Source organism: Saimiri boliviensis, chromosome 17 (genome assembly GCF_048565385.1).
Source record: "Saimiri boliviensis isolate mSaiBol1 chromosome 17, mSaiBol1.pri, whole genome shotgun sequence".
In the NCBI taxonomy this organism is placed as follows: domain Eukaryota; kingdom Metazoa; phylum Chordata; class Mammalia; order Primates; family Cebidae; genus Saimiri; species Saimiri boliviensis.
Genome location: NC_133465.1, coordinates 72,366,566 through 72,384,146, shown reverse-complemented (window position 1 = coordinate 72,384,146; position 17,581 = coordinate 72,366,566). Strand labels below are relative to the sequence as shown.

General features: G+C 58.7%; 1 protein-coding gene across 8 annotated transcripts in view; it reads left to right on the top strand.

The window, feature by feature from the left end:
- The window catches only part of B3GNTL1 (UDP-GlcNAc:betaGal beta-1,3-N-acetylglucosaminyltransferase like 1), an 83,034-nt gene that overhangs the window by 35,208 nt on the left and 30,245 nt on the right, over positions 1–17,581 (top strand). For 6 of the 8 annotated variants that reach the window (XM_010342244.3, XM_010342243.3, XM_039476652.2 and 3 more), the window contains 2 exons: positions 4,299–4,394; positions 8,936–9,031. In XM_010342244.3, coding sequence (XP_010340546.1) covers positions 4,299–4,394; positions 8,936–9,031 — 192 coding nt within the window. The remainder of the gene's footprint in view (positions 1–4,298; positions 4,395–8,935; positions 9,032–17,581) is intronic. The other 2 variants (XM_074389092.1, XM_039476653.2) reach the window with 1 other exon arrangement.

Sequence of the window (17,581 nt, the reverse complement as noted above, 5' to 3'; positions counted from 1 at the left end):
GCAGCTGGTGTTCCCCCCAGACAGGCCCCTCTGCCCTCCCGCTGCGGGGCCGTGTGTCATGGACATGTGTGCGGTTGGGTGGCCACATGGTTCAGTCACGGCAGGCTCTGCTCTCGTTGGTCAGGTTGCAGAAGGGCCGGTCACCACAGGCTCCGGTCACACAGGCTCTGCTCACATCGGTCAGGTCCCACACGGGCCGGTCACAGTGGGGTCTGTCCCACGTAGCTCTGGGAGCCCAGCTTCCCACAGATCGGGTGCTCGTGAGAATTCATGCTGTGGGTTTCCCAACGGAAATGGCTCATGAGATGCAGTCATGGGGTGAGGTTTCTCCAACAGCGTCAAGGATCCGGGACTCGGGGACAAGGGCTGGCTTCCACCCCGGCCGCAGTGCTGCGGGCTCCTCGGTCCGGGACGGGAGAGGGTCACAGACGGCTCTGCGGCCTGGCGTCTCTGCTGGAAGAGGGAAGACGGGGAGGCGCCTTCGGGATGGACCCTGGGGTCAGCGTGTGAAGCAAAGTCCGACACGGGTGTCCGGGAGGGAGACGGTGCCGTGCACGGGGGCTGGGGAGGAAAGGTGCCCCGCGGCAGCCGTCCGACCCCCTCTGCTTCCCGCCCTGCGACTGTGGGGTCCTGCGGGCTGAAAGCTGGGGTGGCCCCGTCCACGTGCAAGGTGCCGCGTCTGTCGCTCAGAGCCCTTTTGACACGGCTGGGAAGGAGAGTTGCCGCGTATTTAGAACAGATGATGCAGACGTCTGGGGAATTCTGTAATGACTGTTGACATTTAGTGGAGGAGATACTTTCAGATATGTTTCATTTCCATCCTGGGAAAAAAACCCAGGTTGGCTTCGTTAATGAAATTGCTTTTGGCAGTTCTTCATGGCAGGGGTTCGAGGGAGCTGGGATACTTAGGGACTCACAGGAACCTGGTGCAAATGCACACGGTCAGTCTGTTTCCATTGTAATGAGGCAGCTCAATTTGCATTTGCCTCAATGATTTTAGGCATTTTTCTTGCTGCTCTTCCACTGCCGTGGGTGATGCTCTGTCGTGCATGTGAGAGAGAAGCTTCTGCCCTGAGGAAGCCACGTCTTCTCCGGTGGCAGAGACGCGCAGCCGCCACCCGAAGCTCTTCGGCAGGAAGCGGCAATGTCACCAGAGTTTTGTTGAACCAAAGCAAAGTCAGCTTTAGAAAGGCTGTTATTGCGTGGCTGGATTTTTTTCATAAATCATGACTTACAGAAATCTTAATTTGAAGTTGCTGGTTAGCAGTTATGTCAATTACCTTGTAGTTTGTCCTGAGAGGATGAAGTGAGTGCTGAATGCATACTTGTGCTTGGTGGTTGTTTTTTTAAGGTTCTTTACAAGAAACTGTCTAATTAGGAAGCATCCTTGATGACAGTTTTCGTAAATCGTGCGTTTGCATGTAAATAGCCACTGCAGAACTCTGGGAACCCTGCATGTGGGGGTGTCGCAGGAAGAGGGAATGCGTCGTGCGCCGGGAACTCGCTCCTGCTCCTGAGGGCCAGTCAGGCCGTCCCTCTGGCTGCCATCCCAGCTGGCCACTGGATGCCTGAAGCTGTGCACCCGGTAGCTTACCATCTCCGTGTCTGTGCTCAGGAGACCCCGGAGAGGAAAGCCTCCATTCTTGGTCACCTCTGGACCGCCCCAGACCAAACACAGAGGCTGGACGGGCCCCGCCCGGCTCCTCTCCAGAACTAGTGTCTGTTCCAAATGTTCAAGACCAGCCTTAGCACAAGTGCTGCACCCTCATCCTCCGGGGAGCGCAGGTGCTCCACCTTACTGTACGGCCTCACCCACCTTCGTCTGCAGGGATGGAGCTCACAGGAAGGTTTAGGGAAGCGAGTGAAGGAGCAAAGACAGGAGGGCTCCCAGGAAGTAGCCTAATCCCCAGCTTGCCTGTCGGGACGAGTGGAGCGGCCATGCCATGCCACGATCATCCTCCAGCACTGTCCCTCCCCGCACCCTGTGCCACGCCATGATCATACTCCAGGGTTGTCCCCCTACCCCCACCCTGTCCCACATCATGATCATCCTCCAGCCATGGCGTCAGGAGGGCACAGCCACGATGTCAGGAGGGCACAGCCACGGTGTCTGGATAACACACCCATGGCACTGGGATAACACAGCCACGGTGTCTGGATAACACAGCCACGGTGTCGGGAGAGCACAGCCACGGTGTCTGGATAACACAGCCACGGTGTCGGGAGAGCACAGCCACGGTGTCTGGATAACACAGCCACGGTGTCTGGATAACACAGCCACAGTGTCGGGAGAGCACAGCCACGGTGTCGGGAGAGCGCAGCCACGGTGTCTGGATAACACAGCCACGGTGTCTGGATAACACAGGCACGGTGTCAGGAGAGCGCAGCGGCTGCCGCCGAGGGGCTGCGAGTGGCTGAGGAGCACTTCAGGTCCTCGAGCCCTGGGACGTCTGGATCTTGACCCCATCCATGTCCCTGTCTTGGTGCGACGTTGACCTTTGTTCCTCGTGATGTCACCATGAGAGGAAATGTGAAGGTTACAGAGGGTCTCTCTACGATTGGTTCTTTTAATTGTTTTTGGAGACGGAGTCTCACTCTGTCGCCAGGCTGGAGTGCAGTGGTGCGATCTCAGCTCACTGCAACCCGCCTCCCAGGTTCAAGTGATTCTCCCACCTCAACCTCCGGAGTAGCTGGAACTACAGGCACACACCACCACGCCCACTTAATTTTTTTTTTTTTAGTAGAGACGGGGTTTCACCTTCTTGGCCAGGATGGTCTCCTCTTGCTCTCGTGATCCACCCACCTTGGCTTCCCGAAGTGCTGGGATTACAGGCGTGAGCCGCCGTGCCTGGCCTACAGTTGTTTCTTACAACTGCAGTGTGAATTCACAGTTTTCTCAAAATAAGTTTAATTGGAGAAAACTACAACAAATCCAAGAAGCCGCCTCCCTAAACACTTCATTAACTGCATTGATAGAAACAAATCACTCACTACCTATTAGTGTCTGCGAGTTAGAGCCAGATACAGGGACCTCAGTCACCTCAGTGTAACTCGATTACCACTGAGTTAGAGACCGTCTAACTAACTGATACACTAGATCACGTCTGAGTTAGAGACCGTCTGGCTCGTGGATACACTAGATCACGTCTGAGTTAGAAACCGTCTGACTCACTGATACACTAGATCACGTCTGAGTTAGAGACCGTCTGGCTCACTGATACACTTGATCACGTCTGAGTTAGAGACCGTCTGATTCACTGATACACTAGATCACATCTGAGTTAGAGACCGTCTGGCTCACTGATACACTAGATCACGTCTGAGTTAGAGACCGTCTGGCTCACCGATACACTTGATCATGTCTGATGTGGGAGACCGTCCAGCTCACTGCTCATTGCACCACTGTTACATCTTCACTGTTCTCCTTGTTGGTCTTGGGTGAGGTGGAATCGGCCCCATCCTCTGGGACGTGTGGCCTGAGCCCTGTGCTGTGAGATCATCCCCTCGGGCGGCTCTGCTGGTCCTGGGCCCTCACTTGGGGTGGGCTCTGTTGCCTGTGGATTCACCCAGGCGCCCTCTCTCCAGCCAGCTCCTCATGCTGCTAGGTGAGTGTGAGCCCTGGTGGACCTGCCCCCCACCTCTCGGTCTCGGGAGCTGAGCAGAGCCAGGGCTGAGTGCTGGGATCCCACTCTGGGGCAGAGGTCAGGCAGGAGGAGGCTGGGCGGGGCAGGGGGCAGGGGTTAGGGTTAAGGTGAGGCAAGTGATGTTCCGAGGCTCTGCCAGGGATGGGGGAGGGGCGGTCAAGGGCACTGGCAGGATGTCTCCTGGGTGCGGGGGGAGCTGCCCTGGTGGCCCAGGGAGAGGGTGTCGGCCTGGGGGAAGCAGGGTGGGGGCAGGCGCTTCTCCACTTAGGGATGCTGCTTTTCTGAGCTGAACGGAGCCGGCTCAGGTGGGCCGCCTGCGGCCAGGGAAGTGGCTTTCTCACACCGACTTTGGGTGTCAGTTCTTGGAAAGGACAGCATACAGCCCAGTGATTCGAGCGCGTGAGGGGGAAACGTCATCTGCCGAGACGCACGCCCAGGGCCGTGGCACCCACCGTCACTCTCCCGTCCCCAGCAAGGACCGGCGTGCCTCCTCCTCCTCGCCCTTGACTCCCGTGTTTGCCTGACCTGACCCAGACTCACTGCGGTTCAGTTTCCTGTCTGGACCTGTGTGCCCGAAACACCGAAGATGAACACACAGGTGCACACACTCCTGCGTACAGGACGCTGTTTTGAGCTGTTTGTCATTTTTCACAGATCGTCGGCTGCCAAGTGAGGAGAGATCCCCCTGACTCCACCGAACGATACACACGTTGGATCAACCAGCTGACGGCTGAGCAGCTGCTCACCCAGGTACTGCCCTCGGCCGCGCCTGGCCTGGCACCTGTCTGGGGTCCCCTCTGGGCACCATCTCCCCTGTCTGGGGCAGGTGCCCGGGTCCCCTCTGGCATCATCTCCCCTGTCTGAGGCAGATGTCCGGGTCCACTCTGGGCACTGTCTCCTGTGTCTGGGGCAGGTGCCTGGGTCCACTCTGGGCTCCGTCTCCTGTGTCTGGGGCAGGTGCCTGGGTCCACTCTGGGCTCCGTCTCCTGTGTCTGGGGCAGGTGCCTGGGTCCACTCTGGGCATCGTCTCCTGTGTCTGGGGCAGGTGCCTGGGTCCACTCTGGGCTCCGTCTCCTGTGTCTGGGGCAGGTGCCTGGGTCCACTCTGGGCTCCGTCTCCTGTGTCTGGGGCAGGTGCCTGGGTCCACTCTGGGCTCCGTCTCCTGTGTCTGGGGCAGGTGCCTGGGTCCACTCTGGGCTCCGTCTCCTGTGTCTGGGGCAGGTGCCTGGGTCCACTCTGGGCATCGTCTCCTGCATCTGGTGCAGGTGCCTGGGTCCCCTCTGGGCGCCATCTCCTTTGTGTGAATTTTGAAGAGCCACGATATATCTGAGAAAGAATAAAATTAGAAGACCAATGCTACCTGATTTCAGGACTAATCAGGACAATATGGTATTGGCATAAGGTGGACAAACAGATCAAAGAACCGAATAGAGTCCAGAAACAGACTCACGCGGACACAGACAGCTTTTTTAAAATAGAAGATGAAGTGCTGTTCAATGGAGGAAGATTATAATCTTTTCCACAAACAGTGCTGGAACCTGTGGGTACCCATACACGTTAGGTGGAGAAATACCACATGGTGGATAAATGGAAAACCGAAAACTCTAAAAATTCTGTGAGTGACGTAGGAAGAGTTCTCTGTGATGCTGGGTTAGACAGTAAGACACTAAAATCTCAATCTATAAGAGAAAAAAATGGATAAATTGGACTTTATCAACATTATGAATTTCTCTTTGAAAGACATTGTTAAGAGAATGAACAGCCAAGCCAGGAGACAGGGAGAAAATGTTTGCAAATTGTATCTAATATGCAAAGAGTTCTCCAGAATCAACAATAAGAAAACAACATCCCATTTAAAAATGGACCAGTGATTCAAATAGACACTTCATTAAGTGAGGTATGCAGATAGTAAATTAGCTCAGCATCATTAGTCACTAGAAAAATGTAGAAGCCACAACATAGGACCACGTGCTGGCGTGTCTTAAAAAGACTGACCCTGTTACCTGCCGGTATACGAGTCCATTCTCACTCTGCCAATAAGGACGCACCCAAGACTGGGTAATTTATAAAGAAAAAGGTTTAACAGACTCAAGTTCCATGTGGCTGGGGACGCCTCACAGTCGTGGCAGAGGCAAAAGGTGCATCTTACGTGGTGGTGGGCAGGGGAGAATGGCAGCCAAGCAAACGGGGTTTCCCTGATGAAAACCCACGAGAATTCATCACTCACAAGAACAGCATGGGGGAAACTGTCCCAGGATTCAGGGGCCTCCCACCAGGCCCCTCCCACAACACGTGGGAATCATGGGAGCCACGGCTGAAGATGAGAGGTGGGTGGGGACACAGCCGAGCCCTGTCAGCGGGTGAGGTTGCAGAGCAGCTGGCTCTGGCACGCCGCTGGGGGTTTTTACAGAGACAGCCACGCTGGAAAACAGCTGAGTGGGACTTGAGAAGCTCACCATACAACTGCCCTTCCCATCCGGCCCTTCACCCGAGACAGTGAAAGCGTCCGTCCCCGGGAGACCCAAGCAGGCGTCCATAGTAGCTTCACGTCTAGCCCCAGACTGGAAACAGCCTGAACATCCAGCAACAGGGGAAGGAAGTGGATTTTGGTGTGCAGTGTGAGTGTGGCGCTGAGTGAGAGGACCCAGAAAGAGGCGTGCCTGCTGTGGGAAGACGCACCCTGATTTAGCACCCGCGCATGGGTGATTGTCTGGGGCGGGGGGTTGCCAAGGGCACAAGGCAGCTTTGGGATGCTGATACATGCCCATGACCTTGAACACGGTGAGGGTCCGGGCTGTGCACACTGCCCCACGCATGTCATGTCATTCTAGTGCTTTGGGAGGCAGAGACAAGAGCAGGGCTTGAGTCTGGGAGTTCCAGACCAGCCTGGGAAACACAGTGAGGCCCTGTCTCAAAAACATTTGTGGACTGAAACACTTTAAGTATGTGCAGTTATTGTATGTCAGTTACACCTTCATAAAGCTGTAAAACCTTGAGTCATCCTGTGTGCATCTAAGGAGGGGCAGCAGCGGGGCTCGCGTCTGGAGCTTGGAGGGCAGTTAGGGATGAGTGGTGGAGGGCGTGGGGCTGTAAGCTGTGGCCAGGTGTGAGCCTGGGAGCGTGGGCTCTGGAGCACAGCCTGGAGCACTCCCACCCAGGACCAGGGCGGGCAGGCAAGCTTGCTGCTGGTCTCCGGTGTCATCACGGTGCTGTTCAGGGGAGCCTGGGCTTAGATGACCCCTTGGCCTGGAGCCTCACATCTGTGCTTGGGGACAGGAGGACGTCGCTGGCGCCTGCGGCCTCCCTCTCGGGCACAGGACCCAGTCCCACAGGGGCGCCTGCCTGCCCAGCCTGCACGGCGTGCTCACTGGGTGGGGAGCATGGAAGGTGCCCCCGGCGCGGGAGCTGAGAGAGGTGAGGCGTCACCCTGCAGACCAGCCTCTCAGATGCAGCCCGCGTCCCAGGGTCCTCCCTCTCTGGCACCTCCGCTACTTCAGAAGTGAGCCTGACGTGAGACCTGGGTTTCCAGCGGCTCCAATTTCTGAGAGTTCACCTTCACCTCTCATCCGGGTGGGGCCCCTGCCCTCAAGGCTGCCTGCTTGAGGCCAGTCAGAAGCAGCATGTGTGTCTGTGTGTGTGTGTGTGTCTGCATGTGTGTATGTGAGAAACTGCATGTGTGTGCAAGTGTGTTTATGAGTGCATGTGTGTACATGCATCTGTGACTACATGTGTGCATGTGAGAATGACCGTTGGTGTGCATGTGTGAGTACATGTGCATGAGTGCATCTGAGTGCGAGTGCATGTGTGCAGTGTGCATGTGTGTGCATGTCTGTGAGTGCATGTGTGAGTGCATGTGTGTACATTTGAGTGCATGTGTGTGAGTGCATGTGAGTACATTTGTGAGTGCATGTGCGTGAGTGCATGTGTGTGTGCATGTGTGACTGCATGTGTGAGTGCATTTGTGTGCGCATGTGTGTGAATGCACGTGTGAGTGCATGCGTGTCTGTGAGTGTGAGTGTGTGTGTGTGTGTGTGTATCTGTATTACTCGGTTTTCTGCTCACAGGAGCATGCCGTCGGCACACGGACAGTGTGACTGCTTCCTTTCCAAGCTGGATACCATTTGTTTTCTTGCCAAGCTGCTCCGGCTAAAACGTCCAGCACGGCGTGGAGAAATGGTGAGGGCAGACGTGGCTGCCTTGTCCCTGACCCCAGGGGAAGCTCTCAGCGTCTGCCACTTGAGTATGACCGTGACTGTGGGGTTCCGGTAAATGCCCTCCCTCAGGTTAAGGAAAGTTCCCCTCTATTCAAAGGTTGAATCGTTTTATCATGGTAGGGTTGGCTTTTGCCAAATGGTTTTTCTGAGTTTATTGAGATAATCGTGTGATTTGGGGCCTTTGTTCCGTTAATATGGCTGGTGCATTGCAGTGATTTTCATATGTTGACCCATTTTTACAGCCCTGAGGTGAATCCAGTCCGTTGTGGTGCAGGGTCCTTTTTCTGGGACAGACTGACTTGCTAGCATATTTTGAGTTTGCATCAATGTTTGTAAAGGATATCAGCATGTTGTTTTCCGTGTTCATAAAGGGTGTCCGCGCACTGCTCTCTACGAAAAGGCGTTGGCACGCTGTTTTCCGTTTGTAAAGGGCATCGGTGTGCTGTTTTCTTGTAATATTTTTGTCTGGCTTTGGTATCAGGGTAGTGGTGGCCTCGGAATGGGCTGGGAAGTGTTCCTCCTCTTGTACTTTTTGGAAGAGTTTGAAGGATTGGCATTAGTTAATTCTTTGAACATCCGGCAGAATCAGCAGGGACGTGGTCTGGTGCTGGGCTTTTTCTTGTGAGTGATTTGTATTTTGTTTCTTTCTGAGTCCGTTCTCTTGGCTTACATCCTTCCAGGACTTGTGTGTTTCATCCAAGGTGTCTCATCATTCTCCACGTCCTTTTACGCTATTTCATGTTTTTCTCCAGATTGAAAGTGGCATGTTTATTTTGGGTTTTCACAGACAGCTTACCACCCATCAGAAGCAGAGAGGAGTCCTTTTGTGAGGCATAGCCAGCGAGCTCGGCAGGGGCCGGGTTTGGCCACTGGCTTCCCGCCGCCCCCTCCCCTCATCGGTCAGCCGTGGGCCCAGACACGTCAGCCCCGTTGTGAAGCCCCCCGAGCCCCCTTCCCTGTGGAGGAGAGACATGGATTCATGTGTCACCTTCTTGTGACACTTTGTGGAGATAAACTGTAGGCTGTTTGTGGCACGCTGTTCTTTCTGCTGACTCTGTCAATGTTAATTGCTTCTAGGTTTTCACCTCGAATGGCCCGACGGTGATCATGCCCACCTGGTTCTGCTCTCGCGCGTGGTTTTCCCACGTGGGCCCCTTTGACGAGGGAGGTCGGGTAAGTGCCGAGACACGGGAGACCCTGGGTTCGGGGCCTGCCTGCCGTGGGTTCTGCACACTGGCCTCTGGGGCTCTGCAGACCTAGGAAATCCCTTCCCCAAGGGTCTTCCCGGGGCCCCTCCTGGCGCCCGCCAGCATCTCGGTCATTTTGCCAGAAGTAGGGGGCTTCCGCATGAAGGCTGTGGATGCCCCGGGCATCAGCCCCTGACCTACACCGGCCCTGAGTGAACTCATCCTGGTGTGTGGGGAAGTGCAGGACACAGAAGCTGTTGGCCAGGCTGTTTCTGGGACAAGAGAGAGAGAAGAGGCACCCGTCCTCCCCATCAGGGTGCACACACAGGCGTCCATGTCCCGTCCTCCCCATCAGGGCACACACACAGGCGTCCGTGTCCCGTCTTCCCCATCAGGGCACACACACAGGCGTCCGTGTCCCGTCCTCCCCATCAGGGCACACACACAGGCGTCCGTGTCCCGTCCTCCCCATCAGGGCACACACACAGGCGTCCGTGTCCCGTCCTCCCCATCAGGGCACACACACAGGCGTCCGTGTCCCGTCTTCCCCATCAGGGCACACACACAGGCGTCCGTGTCCCGTCCTCCCCATCAGGGCACACACAGGCGTCCGTGTCCCGTCCTCCCCATCAGGGCACACACAGGCGTCCGTGTCCCGTCCTCCCCATCAGGGCACACACACAGGCGTCCGTGTCCCGTCTTCCCCATCAGGGCACACACACAGGCGTCCGTGTCCCGTCCTCCCCATCAGGGCACACACACAGGCGTCCGTGTCCCGTCCTCCCCATCAGGGCACACACACAGGCGTCCGTGTCCCGTCTTCCCCATCAGGGCACACACAGGCGTCCGTGTCCCGTCTTCCCCATCAGGGCACACACAGGCGTCCGTGTCCCGTCCTCCCCATCAGGGTGCACACACAGGCGTCCGTGTCCCGTCTTCCCCGTCGGGGTGCACACACAGGCGTCCGTGTCCCGTCTTCCCCATCAGGTTACACACACAGGCGTCCGTGTCCCATCTTCCCCGTCGGGGTGCACACACAGGCGTCCGTGTCCCGTCCTCCCCATCAGGGTGCACACACAGGCGTCCGTGTCCCGTCTTCCCCGTCGGGGTGCACACACAGGCGTCCGTGTCCCGTCTTCCCCATCAGGTTACACACACAGGCGTCCGTGTCCCGTCTTCCCCGTCAGGGTGCACACACAGGCGTCCGTGTCCCGTCCTCCCCGTCGGGGTGCACACACAGGCGTCCGTGTCCCGTCCTCCCCATCAGGGTGCACACACAGGCGTCCGTGTCCCGTCCTCCCCATCAGGGTGCACACACAGGCGTCCGTGTCCCGTCCTCCCCATCAGGGTGCACACACAGGCGTCCGTGTCCCGTCCTTCCCCGTCGGGGTGCACCCACAAGTGTCTGTGTCCACACCATGCTGGCTCCAGCCTCTGCCTCCCTGTGGGGACTGAGGAGCCCAGGGCTGGGGCATCACCCACAGGAGCTGGCCACGCTTGCCCACACCAGTCTCTAGTAGCAGGGAGCCTGGACACAGAGACCAGTGGAGGGTCTGATATAGGGTTCCTGGGGGTCCGGACACCCCAGGCCAATGACTGGAGTCCAGTCTCCACCTCCTACTCTAGTGACTGGGGCTAAGGCCAGGGGCTCAGGGTTTTGAGCTGTGATGAGGCCACGGCTGGAGGGGCCTGCCTTGGGTGACAGGGATGACAGCAGTGTCTGCCACTAACACGGGGACAGATAGTGTTTCCTTGGTTCCTGCCAATTTGTCCCCAAAGAAATTAATCCAGCGGAAGTCACAAGGCGCCCTGTGAGCCAGAGGCTCGGTCTGGGGCTGATCCTCCGCCATCTCTCTGTGGGCCTCGGGCAGCTGAAGGGCAGGGACCATCGAGGTGGGTGTGGGCAGGGCGGACCCCAAGGTGGCCACACGTGGAGGCCGAGCCAGAGCCAAGGGGCCTGCAGGAACGGTCACCATGAGCTGAAACGTGCCAGACGGGAGATGCTTAACTGGAAAGTGCACTGTTTCTGCGTTCACAGCGGCTGGTGGGAGGGCTGCAGGTGAGCCTGGGAATCGGGGTGGCTGTGGCAGTGCCTGACAACACCCAGCTTTGTTAGGGGGCCCCTGTGGGCAAGCACCACAGGCCCTTAAATAAAGAGAAACAGACATATAACGGAATATAGGGGCTCATACCTGTAGTCCCACGAGCTCAAGAGGCAAAGGCAAGAGTGCCCATTGAGGCCAGGGGTTTGAGACCAGCCTGGTAGCACTGGGAAACCCCGTTTCTAACAAAACCAAACAAAGCAAAAGCGGGTTTCTGAGGGCGGTCTGGCCTGAAGGAAGCTATCGTTGCCACAGGAAGGGCTCAAATCACCCAGCACAACAGCCACACCTCAGGCGTTTTTCTGTCTATGCCGCACGTTCCTAGGGTTGGACACGTGACGGCAGGCGCACGTTCAGGTTTGTGAGCCAGGACTCCTGGGCGGCGCCTCGGGCCCCTGAGGAAGCTGTTGGCCAGGCTGTCTCTGGGACAAGAGAGGGAGCAGAGGCACCCATCTTCCCCATTGGGGTGCACCTGCAAGTGTCTGTGCCCTGTCCTGCAGGTGACACGCCGTCTGCACAGGAGTTCCCGTTGCTCAAGCTCCTCGCTGGCCCCTCGCCAGGCTTTGGTGGTGTCCGACTTTTGAATTTGGCCTGTTCTAGTCGGAGTTCACGGTTTCCCACCCTGCTCACACTCTGCACGTCCGCGATGACTCAGGGCGTTGGAGGGTGTCTCACCTGGTAACTGGCTGCTTTCGTGTTGCTTTATGATGTGTCTGGCGCGTTGGCCTGTTCTTACGAGGCCGTCTTTTCATCACTGGATGGCAGGTGTTCTTGCCAGACGTTTACTCTGTGACTATTCCCTCCCGTTTTGGTCTCAGTCTGAGACCACCCGTGCCCCCTGGTGCTCTGCTTGTCCCGGATTCCGCCCCCAGTTCTGCCCTCCTTGCCTTGCAGTCCGCTTCCCCAGGCTCCAGCTGCAGAGTTTCCACCGAAGGCGCCGGCTGCCCAGCCTCTGACAGCCTGGAGCCATCACCTGCTTTTGCATTTTCAAAATTTCTCTGCACATTGGAGGAGGTTTGCATTTTATTCTAATGGTTATGTCTGTACTTAACCCTTTTTAAACATCTTTAGTCCCCCACATAGTGCCCACACAACAGTCAGCGAATTACTGTTTTCCTGTTTTTCTTTCCCCTTTCCCCTCTTCCCATTTGTTTTTATTTTTGAGACAGAGTTTCACTGTCCTTGCCCAGGCTGCAGTGCAATGGCGCAATCTCTGCTCACTGCAGCCTCCGCCTCCCAGGTTGAAGCCAGTCTCCTGCCTCGGCCTCCTGTGTAGCTGGGACTACAGGCACGCACCACCATGCCTGGCTAAGTTTTGTCTTTTCAGTAGAGACGAGGCTTCACCATGTTGGCCAGGCTGGTCTCGAACTCCCGACCTCAGGTGATCCACCTGCCTCAGCCTCCACAGTGCTGGGATGACAGGTGCGAGCCTCCGTGCCCGGCCCCTCCTCACATTTTTTGTTACATTGTTTCTACTTAGGTCAGAGGATGAACATTCACATCTAGTTTCCACCCCATCCCTAACCCAGCGCCTCCCACCTGCAATCACAGCCAGCGTCCACCATCGGGGCTCTGGCAGAGGCGTCTGGTCCCCGTGAGGCTGCGTTCTCAGAACTGTGCTCTGGGCCTGGTGCTGCAGGAAGCGTCTGGCTGTGCGGAACGTCCTCGTTTCACGTGCCGTTCCGTGGCTGCCTCGCACGTTCGTTTTGAGAGGCCCAGTGTGCGCTGATCTTGTCTTTGTAAGTGGTGTGACCTTCTTGCCTGGAGACTCTGAGAGTCGTTTTTTATTGCTGGAGTCTTAACAGTTTGACGAGGATTTGTCTTCCCGTCACCTGACGCGGCTTCTCAATATGCAGAAGCAGATCTGCTAATATTCCTGGAGATTTTTCGTGGATTGCACCGTTTCGTTTTTCTGTTTTAAAGACTCCAGCTCTACATTGGTTAGGGTTTCTTAGTCTCCTGTTTCAACCACTTTGTCTCTAAGCCTTTCACTTCTTTCATTAGTTAATTTCCATTGTCCTGGTTATTTTCCCACCTTTCTCGGGTATCCCTTATTACATTTTTACTAAAATGTATCTTCTCTTAAGGATCTTGTGATTTAGTCTTCGCTCCTTTTTGGTTTCTTTCCTGAGGCAGGAGTCTCAGCTCACCACAACCTTCGCTGCTGGCCTCTTGCTACTCCGGTTCAAGCAGTTCCTGCACCTCAGCCTCCTGCGTAGCTGGGACTACAGGTGCCCAGCACCACATCTGGCTACTTTTTTCCGTATTTTTGGTAGCGACAGGGTTTTGACGTGTTGCCCAGGCTGGTCTCAAACTCCTGGGCTCAAGCAACCACCCCCCACCTCCGACCTCCGACCTCCCAAGTGCTGGGGTTAAAGCCGTGGGCCACCACAGCCAACCAATTTTGTCTCTCCTTAAAATTTCTTTAGTCCAATCGACCCAATTATACATAAAAGCTTTATTGAGGTATAATTCACACGCATACAATTCTCCTATTCAAATGTGCAATTCATGTTAGCTAATTTATAGGGCTGTACAGTCACCATCTGCCATCTCCCTAGAACGTTTTCATCCCCTGAAAAACGCCTCCTGTTCCCGGGAGCACAGTGCGTCTGCCCAGCACCGCCAGCCCTGGCCGAGGCCTGCACCCTTCCTCAGTACCTATTTATGTCCACCCCAGAGGGGCCAGGTTTCCCGTAGTCTTGGGGTTTCTGATTCAAGCTGGGTCTCCACCAGCTCCCTGCACATCCCACCCCACAGCCTGAAACGTTGAGGTTGTGGAATTTATCCTGGCCGGTTATTTACCGCGTTTTTTCTCTTCCTGGTTTGGGGGTTTGTTGTTATTGTAGGGGGAGAGGCTGAATTTTTATCCTCGGAAGTGTCTGCAGTTTTTAGTTTTCTCTGCTGCTTTTGGTGCAGAAGAGACTTCATTTCCCTGAGTTCTGCGAGCTGCAGTCACTGGGCCCCGGCTCAGGCTCTCCCCCTGCTGTCCCCGAGTGGTGACTGCTGCTTCCTCCTGGAAGTGTGTGCTGGGGACGGCCCGGAGAGGGGTGCGCGGTGCCGGGGACGGGCCCGGAGAGGGGTGCGCGGTGCCGGGGACGGGCCCGGAGAGGGGTGCGCGGTGCCGGGGACGGGCCCGGAGAGGGGTGCGCGGTGCCGGGGACGGGCCCGGAGAGGGGTGCGCGGTGCCGGGGACGGGCCCGGAGTGGGGTGCGCGGTGCCGGGGACGGGCCCGGAGGGGGGTGCGCGGTGCCGGGGACGGGCCCGGAGAGGGGTGCGCGGTGCCGGGGACGGGCCCGGAGAGGGGTGCGCGGTGCCGGGGACGGGCCCGGAGAGGGGTGCGCGGTGCCGGGGACGGGCCCGGAGAGGGGTGCGCGGTGCCGGGGACGGGCCCGGAGTGGGGTGCGCGGTGCCGGGGACGGGCCCGGAGGGGGGTGCGCGGTGCCGGGGACGGGCCCGGAGAGGGGTGCGCGGTGCCGGGGACGGGCCCGGAGAGGGGTGCGCGGTGCCGGGGACGGGCCCGGAGGGGGGTGCGCGGTGCCGGGGACGGGCCCGGAGAGGGGTGCGCGGTGCCGGGGACGGGCCCGGAGGGGGGTGCGCGGTGCCGGGGACGGGCCCGGAGGGGGGTGCGCGGTGCCGGGGACGGGCCCGGAGGGGGGTGCGCGGTGCCGGGGACGGGCCCGGAGGGGGGTGCGCGGTGCCGGGGACGGGCCCGGAGAGGGGTGCGCGGTGCCGGGGACGGGCCCGGAGGGGGGTGCGCGGTGCCGGGGACGGGCCCGGAGGGGGGTGCGCGGTGCCGGGGACGGGCCCGGAGAGGGGTGCGCGGTGCCGGGGACGGGCCCGGAGAGGGGTGCGCGGTGCCGGGGACGGGCCCGGAGAGGGGTGCGCGGTGCCGGGGACGGGCCCGGAGGGGGGTGCGCGGTGCCGGGGACGGGCCCGGAGAGGGGTGCGCGGTGCCGGGGACGGGCCCGGAGGGGGGTGCGCGGTGCCGGGGACGGGCCCGGAGGGGGGTGCGCGGTGCCGGGGACGGGCCCGGAGGGGGGTGCGCGGTGCCGGGGACGGGCCCGGAGGGGGGTGCGCGGTGCCGGGGACGGGCCCGGAGGAGCACACACGTGCCTGACTCCGCTTCCTCGTGCCTCCTGGGATCCGAGCCTCCAGAGCCTCGGGCCCCGCCTTCCTGGGCTTTAGCTCGCGCTGTCCTCCTCCAGGCAGTTCTGGGCACTCCACCCCCAAAGGCTGCCCGAGGACGGTCCTGGGAGCCCGCATCTTCCCTGACGCCTCCCCTCCCCTGCGCACTGCCAGGGACCCCTCCTCCCCACCCCAGCGCATTCCAGGCACCTGCAGGCTGGTCGGGAAAAGCCTACGGGAGGAGGAGGCCATTTCAGGCCCCTCAGGTCCCAGCAGGAGCAGTCGCGCGACAGGACGGAAAAGGGGACAGGCCCCGTGCTCACAGCGCCCCTCCTCCCGGGGCCGAGGCACCGCAAGGAGCTGCTGTGGAATAAATTCTCACTTCATTGCCAGAAAATAGGAAAACCCCTAGGGTTGTGTTCCTCCTGGTGATAGGAAGAGAGAAACCTCTTTCCTCCTCGTAAACTTGTAACGTGTTCAGAGTTCCAGGGCTCTTTAGAGTTGCCTTTGAAAACATAGAAAATTAGAGAAAATATCTCAATGACCCGTGAGGAACTGTGCCACCCTCCCCGTGGGACCCTTCACCCTGAAGCACCAAGGGTCTCTGTCCACCAGCACCCATAGGAGCCTCCACCCTCAATCACCCGAGTGAGGGACTCTATCCAGCGCCTGCGGGAACCTCTGTCCTGATCACCCGAGTGAGGGACCCCGTCCACCAGCACCCGTGGGAGCCTCTGCCCTAAATCACCCGAGTGAGGGACCCCGTCCACCAGCACCCATAGGAGCCTCCGCCCTCAATCACCCGAGGGACCCCGTCCACCAGCACCCGTGGGAGCCTCTGCCCTAAATCACCCGAGTGAGGGACCCCGTCCACCAGCACCCATAGGAGCCTCCGCCCTCAATCACCCGAGGGACCCCGTCCACCAGCACCCGTGGGAGCCTCCACTCCATGTCACGCAGCATCGTAGCGCCTGGGCTTCAGTGACTCCTTTGTCTTTGTCGTTTGGTGGGTAAACTTTTAGCAGGGCTGTCAGCATGATTTTGAGGTCTGCTCTTTACGTCAGCATCTTGTTACGAATCTTTCTGTGTCGTCATGGCTTTTGTAAAAGGGATTTCATACCCTTCCGGTGCCCGCAGGGCCCCGCAGAGGCGCGGGTTCCATGGTGTGCGGTTAAAAGGTTGGACGTGGAACCACAGCACTGTCTGCCTGTCCTGGGAGCAAACAGGCCAGCAGTCTGGCCGCGATACTTTGGGGCTTTTACTGACCTGCACTTGAAGTTTGAGCGTTTGGCTGAGGAGAGGAGGCTGGACTGCTAGACTCTCAGAAAACCCACCCTCTCCTGGAGCAAAGGCGTCTCCGGGCAGCTGCAGCAGAGCCATGAGGAGACCCGACCCCAAGCCCTGCCCATCCCCCAGCTTTTATGCTGGAATTTAAAGACAGCAGCACAAGGCCAGAGCCCGGACCCGCGGCTTCACCACAGCCTGGGCTGAGGACTGGGGTCTGCCCAGGAGGGGAGTGGGCCGAGGGCAGGGGCCGCCTCCCTCCTGGTCAGGCAGAGGCTGTTGGGATTATGGGCTGGGGGAGGGAGGGTCCAGGTTCTCAGGACAGAAAAGACCAGTGGGAATGCCTGCAGAATGTTCCGGAGCAGAATTCCCATTGACACGGAGGGAGTGTTCATGGATCAGCCCCGTGGGCTGAGGTTCAAGGTTTTGAGCTTAGACAAGTGAGCAGGGCTGCCTCCCCCACGCGCCCACCCAGCACCACGGCCCCGGGGCTGCCTCCCCCACGCGCCCACCCAGCACCACGGCCCCGGGGCTGCCTCCCCCACGCGCCCACCCAGCACCACGGCCCCGGGGCTGCCTCCCCCATGCGCCCACCCAGCACCACGGCCCCGGGGCTGCCTCCCCCACAGCTGAGCTTCCCTGAGCCTCTGGGCTGCGGCCACTGGCAGGAAAGGATCGGATGAGCCGCCCAGGAGCTGTGAGACCCAGACCCACCCCAGCCCCTTCCTCGGCTGTCTATCTTCCTCTTTGCCTGAGACCTTTGCTGCCGAACGTGGAATTTGGGGCGAAGCGAAGAGCCGGCCCACTGTCTGCTTCCCCTGGTGCCGGCCTTGCGAGGACTCAGTTTCACGTCGGTTGCTCACGCCTTTTGTGGTCGCTGCCCCACATCCCTGCTGAGCCTCTAAACTGGTTTCTTTGCAACAAAAGCTTTTCCACCGGTTCCTGGCTGGCCGGGTGAGCACAGGTGTGGTGCACCTGAGAGCCCCGACGACGCCCCCGCGTCTCTCGCCATTTCTCTCGCG